This window comes from Lepisma saccharinum, chromosome 29 (genome assembly GCF_977018435.1).
Source record: "Lepisma saccharinum chromosome 29, izLepSacc3.1, whole genome shotgun sequence".
Lineage (NCBI taxonomy): Eukaryota > Metazoa > Arthropoda > Insecta > Zygentoma > Lepismatidae > Lepisma > Lepisma saccharinum.
Window position 1 is genome coordinate 10,596,816 of NC_139257.1, and position 15,409 is coordinate 10,612,224.

Here is a 15,409-nt window from a genome sequence, read left to right on the forward strand (position 1 = left end):
GAGGTCTGCGACACTAGCGACGTCGCACTTTAGGTACAGTGAACTAACATGCGCTCTACTGTTAACAAATGAATGCAGCATCGCGTGCGTGTATTCGAACAATTATATTCCAAAGAGGCAACCTGTTTCATGGCCAAGACCAGCGACACATCTGGCAGTGCCGAGAAAACATTTGTAAGTCCTTTGCAAAACATTTCACAACACACGAGCAACAGAAATTTTACAAAACAATGTGTTCATGAATTTCAACTCCTTGAAAAATATTTGTTGTTACTGCTGTGTGAAATACATATTCCCACATATTGACGTCAAAATGGCGTCAAGTTGAGTGATACGTGCTGCTGCGCTCGTCGGAAAATACTTGTAGATAATTGGGAAACACTTCTGAAAACCTGCCACACAGACGATACGAACATCGTAAGTATCTCAGGACATAGTGTAGTGATAAAGAGGTGAAAATTAGGTATAACTTAAGGAAAAATCATAAAAATGCCAGGCTGTTGTAATTGTTACAAAGCAAAGCTGGAAATAGAAAAACTGCAACGTGAACTATCAACAAGAAATGAGATCATCAAAATTCTCGAAGCAGACAAGTTAGAACTGTTAAACCGGAAAGGAGAAGAGAAGATGGAACATGGTACATGGTCAGATGTGGTCAAACGAAACATAAACAAGAAGTCCGCGATAAACTTGTCCAACAACAACTATGCAGCCAATCACAGTGTATCAAATACAGTTATGCATCCAAACCCGTTTGTAGTGCTAAACAATGCAGAAGTTAGCTCTATAACAACTGCATCGGCTCACATATCAAGTGCAAATGCTTTCCCATTGAAACACATCGGCAAAATGACAAATCGACACAAAACAAGTAAACGTCCTGAAACCAATAAAGACGACCAAAAAACTCTAGTCAATAAAAGTTACAAAGGTAATATCTTAATTTTGGGTGATAGCCATAGTCGTGGTATTGCTTCTAAGTTGGGCGAGAAGTGTAGTGAATACAATGTATCTGGATTTACTAAACCTGGCGCCCCATTGACAGAAGTTGTTAAATCATTACCTGACATGTGCAAGGACTATGGAAAAAACGACCATGTGATCATAATGGGCGGTTCCAATGATATATCAAGAAATGAAGGAAAATTGGTAATCTCAGTAATTAAAAACTGCCTTGGGTACTAATTTACTATCCTTCGGACACATTTATTTATTTGTAGAGAAGAAACTACTTACCGTAATAAGTTCCTGTAGCATTGTCGAACATCGGGAAGGTGTTTTGTGTGATTTGGGAATGTTTCAGAGCTGAAATTCATGTTCTTCGTTGAAAATTAATTCTCCGACGGAGATAGCGTTTGGCGCGTACATCTTCCGACACCATCATGTTCGTACACCTTCGTACACCATCACCTTCGTACACCGTCGTGACTATCATGGCCGTGTCCGGATTGGCAACCGCCCCGTCCCGTTCTCTCCCGTTACTCTCGCGTGCCGTCGAAGTCACGTCCAGGTCGTCCGAATCTACATGTCCCCTTGTAGTGTGGTTGTCACTTTTCCCGCCAGGTGTCAGCCCGAACTTCATCCACCGCGCCCTGGGGCGCAGGCGCATCGCTCGGAAGCAGAAGGCAGACGCCAAACAAACATGACAATGATTTCCACCTATTTACTACTCATATTAAAAATGCAACACGCTATTTCATCATTTACAATTTTTCTACATTCAGTATTATCGATAAAATGTTAAAGTATAACTGAGTTTTCCATCGTCTATTCAGTAAATGTTGTCTGTACAAAGTGAAAGTTAGAATATGGCTGCCAAGCGCAGCGTCACAGCGAGTTCAAGCGTGCATCTGTCGCGCCTCTCTGCTCTCCCCTCCGACTCCACGTCTGCAGCGAATTCGGACAACGGAGGTTGGCTGAGTCCCCGGATGGAACGGTGCTCTAGGTGACATCTCCTGCCGATTCGGACGCGGCCCATGACGTGTCGTGATTGTGTTTTGTTGGTATCCAGTGTTTCGAACTCCCTGCGTTTGCGACGAGAGTTAGAACTGTGGATCGAGGGTTTGGAGAATGACGTGTGGTGGGTGTGTTGTAAAGTTTGTGCCGGGTGTGGACAAACCATTGGCGCGTGGATAGGTTAGTAGGGCCACGCAAAGGTTTCAATAGTTAAAAAGATAGCCCCACGAACCATTGGCGCTAGCCCCACAAACCATTGGCACGTGGATAGGTTAGTAGGCCACGCAAAGGTTTCAATAGTGAAAAAGATAGCCCCACGAACCATTGGCGCTAGCCCCACGAACCATTGGCGCTAGCCCCACGAACCATTGGCGCTAGCCACACGAACCATTGGCGCGTGGATAGGTTAGTAGGCCACGCAAATGTTTCAATAGTGAAAAAGAAAGCCCCACGAACCATTGGCGCTAGCCCCACGAACCATTGGCGCGTGGATAGGTTAGTAGGCCACGCAAAGGTTTCAATAGTGAAAAAGAAAGCCCCACGAACCATTGGCGCGTGGATAGGTTAGTAGGCAACGCAAAGGTTTCAATAGTGAAAAAGAAAGCCCCACGAACCATTGGCGCTAGCCCCACGAACCATTGGCGCTAGCCCCACGAACCATTGGCGCGTGGATAGGTTAGTAGGCCACGCAAAGGTTTCAATAGTGAAAAAAAAGCCCCACGAACCATTGGTGCTAGCCCCACGAACCATTGGCGCGTGGATAGGTTAGTAGGCAACGCAAAGGTTTCAATAGTGAAAAAGAAAGCCCCACGAACCATTGGCGCTAGCCCCACGAACCATTGGCGCGTGGATAGGTTAGTAGGCCACGCAAAGGTTTCAATAGTGAAAAAGAAAGCCCCACGAACCATTGGCGCTAGCCCCACGAACCATTGGCGCTAGCCCCACAAACCATTGGCGCTAGCCCCACGAACCATTGGTGCGTGGATAGGTTAGTTGAGTTAGGTTGGGATACATAGTTAAAATTTGGTGTCAGAACGCGAAAAATAAAGTTAAAAAGAAATAGATCTGATTAAGTTTGTTGACGGGCATTTCTTGGGTTCCGAAGGTTGAAACACTGCATAACAATTGAAAATCGAGAAAAAACAAGGCCGATGCGTCATTCCTACGCGTTATTATTTACGAAGGTGTGCGCGCCATGTTGTGTGTGAGGCAAACGGAAAGGTAGGAGGAAGAAGTAGTCGTAAGGTGAAAAATTGCTCTTAGTTTCATCAAACCAACGTCAATACACGTTCAGGAATGTTCCGCGAAGCAGATACGTAAGTTTGAATGTCAAAAATTTGGCAAAAGAGAAGCCGGACGCGCAATTATGTAGGAAGGTGTACTCGCGATATTGTGTCTCAGGCAAGGGAAAACACCTACCAGAAAGACGTTCTGGTAATGTGAAAAATTGCAATAAATTTCATCAAAACAACGTTAATACACCTTCAGGAATGTTCCGCGAAGCAGATACGTAAGTATCAATGTCAAAAATTGACGAAACCAAAAAAATAGAGGTGTCCGAAGGATAGTAAATTTTTACCGTTCCGGAATATAGTTTTGGTCCATTTTAATGCGAATCCATGTGGTTTTATACGAAAATCTATTTCCGACGCGCTATTGCTGCTGCCGCCAATTGCTTTCTGCACGAGAGCACAATACGCGATATTGCTGCTGCTACAAGCCGATGTTGTCCGTATATGCTAAATTGAACGAAAGGAGTGCTAATGGAACCTAACCTAACAGGCCTAACCTAACCTAGTAGGCATACCTCGTCCCCGTAAGTAAGTAAAAAAGTCAATTTAAAATTCCTAAAGTGTTTTTAAGTTTTAAAAAATTATTTCCGACGCGCTATACGCGATATTGCTGCTGCTACAAGCCGATGTTATCCGTATATGCTAAATTGAACAAAAGGAGTGTTAATGGAACCTAACCTAACAGGCCTAACCTAACCTAGTAGGCATACCTCGTCCCCGTAAGTAAGTAAAAAAGTCAATTTAAAATTCCTAAAGTGTTTTTAAGTTTTAAAAAATTATTTCCGACGCGCTAGACGCGATATTGCTGCTGCTACAAGCCGATGTTGTCCGTATATGCTAAATTGAACGAAAGGAGTGCTACTCGTAAATTTAAGAAATATACATTATTTTCGTTACAAATTCCATTATTTCACCTAAATAAGTGTTCCGGAGTGCAGAATAGTACGTTAGCAATGTAAAAAAGTGCGAAAGAAATCATTCTCAGGTATAGTAAAGTAGTACCCATGAAACTTATTTATTTGACGAAAGCATTTGAAATGTTCGCAAATTTCAGGGTGTAAGCTTTCGGCACTGAGCCGCTGTGAGTACCAATCCTAACCTAACTACATAAAATTATAGCTGGTTTTGTGGATAGTCGGCTGGGTGCTATATTCACTTCCTCGAACCATTCAGGCTGTTCTGCTATGGTAAAGTAACATGCTAAGGCAACAGGCGTACTTTTTTTCACAATAACACATTTGCGAGAGCTAAAATCAACTGAAAACGTTCATAAACCATGGAAGATATTTCACTTTCTGTAGGGGGTACAGAGGATCAATGGTACCACTGGTTCTTCAGCCTTAGAAGTGGCATTCATCTTAATAATTTGATTTTAATCTTAACAGTTCATCAGGAAAACAATTAATGCCCGGTTCGCTTAACCATCTTTAAAACGTTCTTAACGAGTTGATAGTTAACGCATCACTAAAATCTTAGCATCCTGTTAAACTTTTAATGTTCGCTCAAGCGATTTTATAAGCACGTTAACTAACAACATGTTAGAGGCATTTTGCTTTGATGCCTTGCTATTCTCATACTGTGATACGAGAAATGCAACTTTTTGATAGGTTGTGGCTATTGGACAGTAGACTGTGCCTAAGCTCATTAACTAATGTGTGCCTCTAAAACTAAAGTACAAAACAGTACAAAGTAATCAATAGGTTTCGTTGCTACGTTGTAAAGTTTTTTGTCTTTGTTTTGCGCTTGGGTCTGTTGCAATGGAAAATAAACCAAAAAGATCGCGAGCTTCGAACTATACGTATATTGAAAGAAATTTATTTGTTGAGATTTTGCCCAAATGCCCAAATACAAACATATAATTGAAAGTCTGAAAACTGACGGGCCATCGTTGCGAGAAAAACAGAACACGTGAGACTGCCTGACAGAGGAATTCAATTGTGATCCACGTGTGACGAGAAGAACTGTAAAACAGTTGAAATCCTTTTATGATAACATAAAACGCAAGGCGAAAAAGGACAATGCTGACGACAGGATGGAGCAGCATAAAATAGGCAGAGGAAGCTTCATACCCAAAACGGACGCAACTTCTGCTAAATTACTCGCACTAATTGCGGAGCAAGTTGGATCCAGTGCAGAACTGTGTGGACAGCGACGCTCAATATCTTGGTGAGTAAGCTTACGTACATTAGGTATGTAAAAGGGTATTATGTTTAAAAAAAAAATCCTGTCACTTTTGTCGGCATTCAAGCGCATTGAAGTTGGGATGTTTTAGTGTGCGTATTGCTCGTTTTGCTTGTATATGATTTGCATGGGATGTAGTAAATTATGATATGAAGTATGAGACAAAAAATATTGTTGCAGTTACTCCAATCAAACTTGTGCATGTCTGTTCAACTATAATGCATTCTACTAAGTTTCCGATTTACTTGTACGTTATTCCCACTAGTCTACGATTACAATCACTTGTCAACGGAAAATACATTGTCCTTTTGCCAGATTAAGGTGGGTGCTATTGATGATGCAGCATTAGGCCCAGATGAAAACAGACGAGAATTTTCCGAAAGCTGAAGTTTTCTTTTGGGTAAAACTTTGATAGCATCCCAACACCTCTCACTTGTTTATTTCGTCATTTTTAACATTTGTATGTACCTATTCTGCATTGCGAAAGATTCTTCAAGGTGCTTTTTTGCTGTTTTCACGAAAAGAAAGTTCAGTTTTTGACATAAAGATTATTAATTATTAAATCATTCACGTTAGCCCCCAAAACCATTGACTTTATCCCCACAAACCATTGACGTTAGCCCCAAAAATGCACGATAGCCCCACGAACCATCACAGTGATGAGGTATGCCTACAAGGTTAGGTTAGGTTCCATTAGCACTCATTTCGTTCAATTTATCATATGCGGACAACATCGGTTTTTCTCGATGAAAGAAAATACAAACAAGAATTTCTAAATGCTACAGAAACTCATTTCGGTAAGTAGTTTCTTATGTAAAAATGAAGAAATCCGTTGGGACGCTATCGAAGTTTTACCTTCTTTTGCTATATTAACTTGAAAATAAATCTTAGAATGATATTTGGAGCCCCAATTTTGGATGCCTAGACACAGCGTTACTTATTATACAGTTATTCTTATTCTTTATGCTGTGACGTAGTTGTGTTTACTGTTCGCCGAAAATTTCAAGCATCAGGCCCACTTTTGTCTTAATCCGACCCTGTCCATGGGGAGCACACATGCTTGAGTAAGGTAATGTTTATGTTTTTTCCAACATAAATATTTTTTTTTCAAAATTTCCAAAATTCTACGATAGTTAGTCTTCCTGCTTGGAGAATTAAAAAAAAAGGCTGCGACTATTTTCACCAGGTTGTGGGAATAGCATACAAGGCTATTTTGACAGGTGCTGAGAGCAGCTTATGGAGCAATTTTCACCAGTAAAAGTAATTACCAGAATCATACCGTTAATGCCACCAATTGTGTCACCAGGGTCCTGCCCTGGGATAGAACCTTAGCTCGTAACCATACCATAACATTGTATTTTATTACATTCATAGGCAGTATTGGGGGCCTTCCTGATGGCGTGATGGTAACGTCATCTCCTTTTAATCACGGGGTCCCAGATTAGATACCCAGATCTACCTTTAAACTGTAGGTCCCGTTCCGATTAGCCTAACTGTGCATAAAGTGGACTTAAAATCTCATTGACAGTAGAACTTAAGTTACTCCTAAGGAGTTAATTTAAATCGAAAATTGGTGGAACTACTACTGTCACCAAGTAGTGAGAATAGCAGAAAGTGCTAAGACCAGAAATTACATGATCTGGTGTCGGGAAGTATTTACAGAAGTAATTTTAATAGTAGCCGTAAACCTGACCTGCCTAACCTAACAAGGAAGTCATTTAGGAATGTAATACCCCTTCATACTTAAGTCATGTGACATTTTATCAGCACCAGTTCATATTGGAACATCTTACGGTATTTTTCCAACTTTATAGTGTGCAGAAAAATTACTTGTTGTCCATATTAAAATAAATGCACTCCGACATAAGCTTTTTACACATCAACAACTAAAGAATGCAAACATACATGTAGTAGGCCAGGTTGTAGATCATGGACATGCATGGTTTAAAATATGGTGAAAATAGCTTGAAAGCTGGCTCCACCACCTGGTGAAAATTGTCACTCTGAAACTAAAATCATAAGAGAATCTGAACCATTACCTCAGTTTGATTTCCATATTTCCATAGTAGTGTAGTGTAGTATTAATTTCTATCCTTAAATCATGCAGAGTACGTTGTTCCTCATGCATGAGTGCATACAATGCAAGATAAAATCATTAAAATAGCAGTTTATGTAATTTGCTGGTTTGTCATGTAAGTGGATAACTGAACTTGGGAATCTACCACTTGGATGAAAATATTTATTAGGCTTATATTGCTAAATGTCTTCTTTTTTTTTTTTTAATTGTATGGCAGATTTGAGAATCTGTTTCATAATGAGTTAACGAAGTTGAAGAATATAATTTTGAATGTGTCATATGCCACATACTGAACCACGTAATCTTAATATACACAGTACATAAATAATCATTAATAGTTTCCCATGTTTTCCAAATTTGTTTGTGTATTCAGGAACTTAAGGACCCACTAAGAAATACACACAACCATAGAACTGTAACTCATTTATACGCCTTGTTTATGTGAGAGGAATACACTGATGCTTTTTCTTTGTGAATCCTTAATGCACTGAAGAGGCAAACAGGGAGTTTGTGAAATGTGGGAAAGTATTTGTTGCGCATATCAAGATTATATTAAATTAGAAAGTAAATCCACTGTAGATAACACAATGCTACAAGGTTCGAATCCCAGCCTGGGCATGGGTATTGTTTGTAAGGGGCCCTTCATCAATTTCATCTCTCATCTTTGATGTTAACAATATTATTTTCTTTTGTCCAACATAGGCCATCTTCCTGTTGAGGTTTGCCATATACGAGAAGATGATGTCCATCAGGTAGAAGCAGGAGCGGAGGAGGATATGATCATTACATTAGGTATGTTAACCACTCTTTGCAAGTAATTTATATTTTGTAGTTAATCAGCATACGTTTTTTTTATTTTTATATGAGCTTTTTCATTGATGGATGAGAGGCAGTAACCTTAAACCCAATTTCATTATGTGGTTAACATAGCTGCTTGATTGATTCTCATTAGATTTTGTTGTTGCATCATGTACTTTTCCTTTATTGTATGTTTTATTTGTATGTGATTCCTGAAGATGCATGGCAAGCTTATTTCTGCTTTTCATTTAACCCAGTCATGCAACTATATTTTGTAGTAGATCTACAAAGCATGCCTAATAAAGAGCAAAGATAATCTTGAGTAACACATGCACAATGAAAGTAAATTCACCTGTAGTAAATTGATGTATAAACATCACATACCATTTGAAGATTTATTAACGCTGATACTGCAAAACAAGAATATGTGATGTTTGCATAGCCACCGAGTTATACTTAAAAGGCAGAACTGGAATGAAAGACATTTACGTGGAGGACGTGCATGGAACCCTCAAGCAATCCAATCCTCACTAGCAGCTCTCTAGTCAACACACATTTTTTAACTTCCTTTAATTCATTTTAACCCATTTTATAACAAGTGATCCAAAGAGCAGAGGATTCACCTTATTGGATTTCTTCTTGAGGACAGATTGGGAAATCATTTTGAAATGTTTATTTTAAGCAACTTGTAAGTATATTTTATTCCAGTTGCTGTTTCCTTTCCTCATAATACATAATAGTACAAGCATCATGTTGTCATGACATACTCCATGATTATCCTACCAAGGAGGAAATAGCACATGTAATGCAAGATCCCCTAGCCAACCCACATAAAAAACTCATGTTACATTAATTAGGGTTACTTCCAGCAAATATAGAACAGCCACAGGCTGAACCTCGCCCTTTAATAAAGGAAAATTGAAATATTCTATGTTGCATTTTCATCAGCAGGAATAGAACAATCTACAGTTTTTTTTGTGCACAAATCACAGTATACTATTTACTGCTGTTTCATTCTACAGTATTTAAAAACACTCCACAAAGAATATGCTCACATTATTAAACCTGTTTTTTTGATGAAAACACAAAATGTGAAATACCACATTGTAATGCTAATTTTTTTGTTTTTTTAAAGGTGTGTGGTGCATTTTTCTACCATGTTTTGTTGCAGAATTTGAAATAAAAACACAAAATGTGAGGTATAATTACAGACACTACACCTTATGAGGTCTGAATTTTCATGAGTTATGCAAGTCACGGATTAATTCTGCTGTAAATATTTGAGAACCAAGAATGAACTGCTTTACACAAAAATGAACTTAAAACTCTGATAACTATGTAAATGTTCTATAGAAGTGAAATATTAATTTTGTGTAATAAGTATGGTTTTTACATGAAATATAGATTTTTATTAGCCATGTTAACACGGAAATACCATTTCATATACAGCTTTTGATCCAGAAATATGCAATTTTTATACAGAAATCTTTATCGTTTATTTACCACAAATATGTGGCTTATAATTGATACTTCCTCCATAGACATGTTCTGTGTTAAATTTTATGGATAATGTTCAATTTCTATGCAATATAAATTTGATTAGCATCATTGACTTTTATTTGTTTAATTTTTTTGTTGTACAAGTTGCCAATGTTTCTAAAATAGCCCCCTCTTTTACTTCCAGCAGATAGCATTGAGGACAATATGTATGAGACTGTAGAGGAAGTTGCACTGGGTTCAGAGACAAAAGGAGGCACAAACTTTTGTGATACACCTCCTACTTCTTCTTCTACATTTACATGGCCAAGAAGAAATAGGCCGTCTCTGAAGAAGAAGGAAACGGAAGCCATGAGGGCCAGAAGGGAACTGGGTTCCTTATCAAAGGAAAGGAAATTATTATGTCTTGAAGAAAGACGAATTCTCCTGGAAAAGGAAAAGCGAGACATTGAATTATACAAGTTGGAGAGGGAAGTCCTGGAAATGAAAAAACTGGCAAAAGCAGCTAAAATTAAATACTATGAAGAGAAACTTGCTTCCATTAGGAAGTGAGATTACTGGCCATTGTTAGCTATGTATAAATTAAGCGTGTGCTGCACCAGTTTTTATAGTATTGCTTTGTAGAAAATATATACTCTCTAAAATTTACATTTGTAATATATCAAGTGTTCCTTTTCCTGTTGTAATTTTGTGCAAAATTACAATTTAGGATATCATGATATAATATGTTAAGTGATTTATATATACTGGACAAAATTTTTGAAGTAGAATTTCCCATAAAGCTGGCCTGTGCTTCGTTCCCGGAGAATTGATCAGAGATTTGTTGATTTAGAAAATGCTTTCAGTTTTTCATACCATGCTCATCAAAAATATTGATCCAGTACTTTTAAGGGGGACTTCAGACTGAAGTGACATGTCTGTCATCTCACTGCAGCATGAAATCTTTCTCTCACTTAACTTCAGTGTTAGTTGTAATGTGATAGTGCAAGCGAAAAGTGAAATATCAAAAATTTTAGTATTGCCTTTCCTGGAGGTGATGTCTAAGTGTATCAGAAAGATTTCCATGGGCAGCAGAAAGTAAAAAGTCTTGAAAACACCACATTTGGAAGACAAAAAGGAGGGGGGAAAATACCACTTTGCAGTTATAAAACGTGATTTGTAAAGGCTACTGCAAAAATATGAGCTGTAGCAGAGTGGTTGGTTTTGATGATTTATGATCTCAAAGTTAATCCATGATTTCACATAAATTTGTTAAACATCTTAAATTTTGTATAATATAGAATTACTACTTGCTAGAATGTCGTCTTATACCTGCTTACTAATGGAGCTTTCACACTTAAGTGACACAAGGCACTTGGAAATGAACCTTCAGAAATAAGAGCAAACGTTTGTTACAAAGTGACACAAGTTTTACATGCTGTTTTCTCAACATTATGCATTGTGTTGTCTCAATCTGGTGGTCATACACATGCAGTGAATTATTTTTAACACTGTGCCTGTGCCCCTTTCATGTGAAACGCTCCTGTCACCTGTCTTCAGTTGGTAAGCTGCCTTAGACAATCTGCTGTCAGATCATCTGAAAGTGTAGACTGTTCTCTATATATTTGACTAGAGATTGTTTCAAAATGCAATTTTATATGTATTTACTTTTAATCTCGAAATGAACCCAGGTTTTATACCAAAATCTTGATCCTTTATTCACCATAAATATGTGGCTATAGTAATAAGAAACACACCACTATGTTATTCATGTACAAAACTACACATTTTGAAACAAGTTCTGTTAACATCTTGCACAGATTGTATTAATTGATATTGAGACATTTTATTCTCTATTTTTGTGAGGTTTCTTTTTTGGCAACATTCACATGTAGTGTAAATTCACTGAAAATTGTGCTTTGTTGAGTTTACATTTCTAACATTGCCATCTGCATATAGGTGTGGATTTAGAGACAAGATTTCAAAGTATATCCAAATCAGTAAACCCAGAATACACTAAGCATATATAGTGACATCAATCCCACACACAACACTACTGTCAGATTAAAAATTATAGATACTTGGGTGACCAATTAAACATTTAACCAGTAGACCCTACGTAAAAATGAGTTAAATATAACATTCAATTCTGCGTTAATGTTTGCTAACTAATTTTTTTTTTAGTTTCCCTTATATTTTTTATAGTCTTTGAAATTCTGTAAATCAAAACGGGTTGTCCGAAAAGGATGATTATCATGCAAAAAGGATGATTCCGTCAGACAGCATTCCACGGGGTTTTGACTTTTTCGGAACTGCAGGTGATCTTGGATAGTGGCATGCACAGAGCCATGACTAATGCCAACCTGAACATGAATTCCTTCCTCTGTGATTTGTCTGTCTTCCCGGATCAGATCATCGATCCTCGCAATCACATCAGGCGTAATGGCTCGATGGGCCTGTCCCGGGCAGTGATGTGCATCCTTCGTGGAATCTCTTCTGCCACTCATGCACACTTGTCAGGGACATGCAGTGTTCCCCATACACTGCAGACATGCGACGATGAATTTCACGTGTTCCAGCTCCCTCAGCCACCAAGAAACGAACCACACCTCTCTGCTCTTCTTTGCTTCCCTCAATTTCCAATGCTGGACGAACACACTTTTCACTAAACTCACCTCCTGAGCAATCACAAAGCAACTGTGTGGAACTGTGCGTTTTCACTATGCATTTCTCCTACCCCACAGATGGCAGTATCGATACGTAACAACAGTGTTGCCAACTTTTGCGAGGAATGTGTTTTATGGTGGGTGTTCGGTTTTCATTTGACTGCCCCTACATATTTGGTCTTGTTTTGAAGCATTTTGCATCTGCTTTTAAAATCCATTATCAATTCACATTGCGAAACTGATTTTATAGATTTTTATACAATGGAGTAGAGCTGGACCCTGAACATGGCAACATTGTTTGCATTGACTTGCAGCGACAGTCTGCAGTTTACACAGTTCAATAGATATCGCTGTGTGCAGTGTTGCCACGTTCTGCATACAGCTTTACTTCGTTGTAAATTTTGTCTTAAGGCTAGTTAGCAATCTTGCACACTTTATTAACCTACCTGCTGCTTCTGTAGTATATTTCACAAGCTGGAATTGAGTTAGGTCTGCTACTTGGAAGTAGACTTCTTTGGTAACTTATTCTTGCCTGTCTACTCTAATATGGCACATCTTTTGTACAGTCATGGTCACTTCTGGGTTGTAACGATTCCATTGAAAAGTAATGGAATTGTTATAACCCAGAAGTGTCTGTGACTGTTCTATAAATGTGAAGTATCACTCCTACATGTTTCAAACAATTTCTTCTTCCTGCATTAGTTCCAGAATTGGCAACAACTACAGATAGTACAACTTAGTTGTAATTTATCTCTCAATAAATAGTCGCATTATCATCTCTGGTGCAAGTCGTTAACCAGGTTACCTTTTTGTTATGGTAATATGAAATGTATATGTACTATGTATTCAGTACTATTTTCAGGGTGGCGACAGACCTGGAAAAGTCAGGGAACTTTGTCTTGATTGACAAATGTTTCTTCGTTGAACTGTAGATGCGATGTGATGCAATGAACCTGCCAGACATTTGAAGTTGTAATAAGTGTTGCACTTAAACGGGAAATCATCTTGCCAGCCTTTGGCATCAACTTTTAGGTCTATTATGCATTGGACACAACCACGGTGCCAGAAACAACTGATGGAAGGTCAGGAGGTAGGAGAGGAGAAATTTCCAGTGAGGCAGACACATTTGATGAAGCTCTAAATGTCACATTTGAAATGTATTGACATTTTTTTTTCTTGTCTATGGGAGTTATAAAGGGTCCCTGTCGACCAGAAGGATGCACCCACTCGGGCACCCTTGGAGAGATGTCCAACACCGTAGTACGGTCCCAACCTGAATTTTTTGTTGTATGCCGTGAAACGACATTTGATCCATTGTAGCATGTGATTTTTGTCAGATAAATCTGACTAATGAAAAGATTCTCTCGGGCTATTGACTAGGTGAGTTGTGGAAAAGATTCCAAGCTTTCAAAAGCTTAGAATGTTTTTCACAACTCACCTGGCCAATAGCCTGAGAGAATCTTCATCATTTGTCGCCATGAAAGCTCCAAGATTTAGGATCTGACTAGTGTCAAATTGCGACAAAATGTCACTACAGCATAGAAATGCACGCATGGCACTCTTATGCATCCAATTAGCCATAAATTAAAACACAAACTTTGGTAATAATTGAAATTTTATTGTCTTAAGTAAAGTGATCCCCTGTGCATAGTACCATGCCATGAAGGCGTATAGGGGGTGTGGTGGTAATGCCCCACACTTTCTTGATCCGGTCGTGAGTGGGGGTGATGTGATCAGCATCATGCCCCTGACCACCTTTACTCCCCAGGGTTTCCCCCAGGTACCCATGTTATTCGACGCTGGGTGGGCGCCGGGGCCGCTTCCATCGTTAGAAAAGTTCCCGGATTTGAACTGGCCGGGGATCGAACCCGGGACCTTTAGTATGGAAGGCAGACGCGTTGCCGACAGCCACCGCGGACATTCACCACCGTTCTTCAGGTATATGTTATAGTGTGGCACTAAATTTTGTATGCCCATGCCATGTGTCTGCCTCCAAAAAGCGGAACCATCTATATAGCAGCGTTACTGTCAAAACGTATGTGATGCCATCATTATAATGAGGGCAGGATTTGAAGGGGGAAAAGGGGAAATTTCTCATTTTGGTCTCTATGTGCTGGGGAACGGGGTTGTGATAGGGTGAAAACAAAAGGGGAGAAATTGTTTCTGCCTAAATTCTTGTATTAACTAATGCTCGTAAAATACACAAAAAAAAAAATACGCAGAAAAACTACCAGTAAGAGCTTACAATGCATAAGGAGTGGGAATAAGGCCAAGGTGGAGATCAAGGTGTCAGTGAAAAGAGCAGTGTGTTGGAGAAGAGGACAAGATTGGAACACTGTGGAAAGAGAGGAGTGGTGGAAGACTGGGGAAAAAGAGGAGAGGCTTGACTTCAATGTTGGCCCAGTCAAAGGCAGATGATGACCAGAGGTCTGTCTCATCAAACATCAGTTTAGCATTCATCCTGATTCTCACAATTAACCTGAGAGATTGAAAAGTGATGTGTAATAAACAAAATCGAAAAATAGTTTTATCAACTTCTACATATTACTCTTCATAATTTTTAATTTAGTTTTAACTTCCCCATGTTCTGCCTTATCTTACATAAACCCCGTCAAATATTTTTTGCATGCATTGCTCTATATTTCATGTTGCACATTGTTTTCGAGTCACTAGAATTGCAGCCAAAGAAGAAAATTTGTTCCCTTTCAAAGGTTCATTTACCTTTTCCAACTTGCCTTTGGTTTTGAAAAAAAATAGTTGTGCATTTGTTAAGTAAACCTGTATTCAAGTTGAAGAGCAAATATGTGACACAAAGATCCATATGCAGATAAGACTCACAGTTAAGTATCATGCAAATCAAGGGTAACCTGAAATTATCTCCATAAGAGTTCCTTCGAAGTCTACCAGCGGTCTTGTGTAACAATAATCCCAATGAGGTTCCGGCAACCAACGATGCACCTGGT

General features: G+C 38.9%; 1 protein-coding gene across 1 annotated transcript; it reads left to right on the plus strand.

Moving 5' to 3' along the window:
• Positions 1-278: 278 nt before the first annotated feature.
• Positions 279-10,353, plus strand: LOC145981382 (uncharacterized). The gene is made up of 3 exons (XM_083114621.1): positions 279-417; positions 8,209-8,298; positions 9,989-10,353. Exons 2-3 carry the CDS (start codon positions 8,283-8,285, stop codon positions 10,351-10,353), a joined length of 381 nt encoding a protein of 126 aa, XP_082970747.1. The 5' UTR covers positions 279-417; positions 8,209-8,282.
• Positions 10,354-15,409: the final 5,056 nt, after the last annotated feature.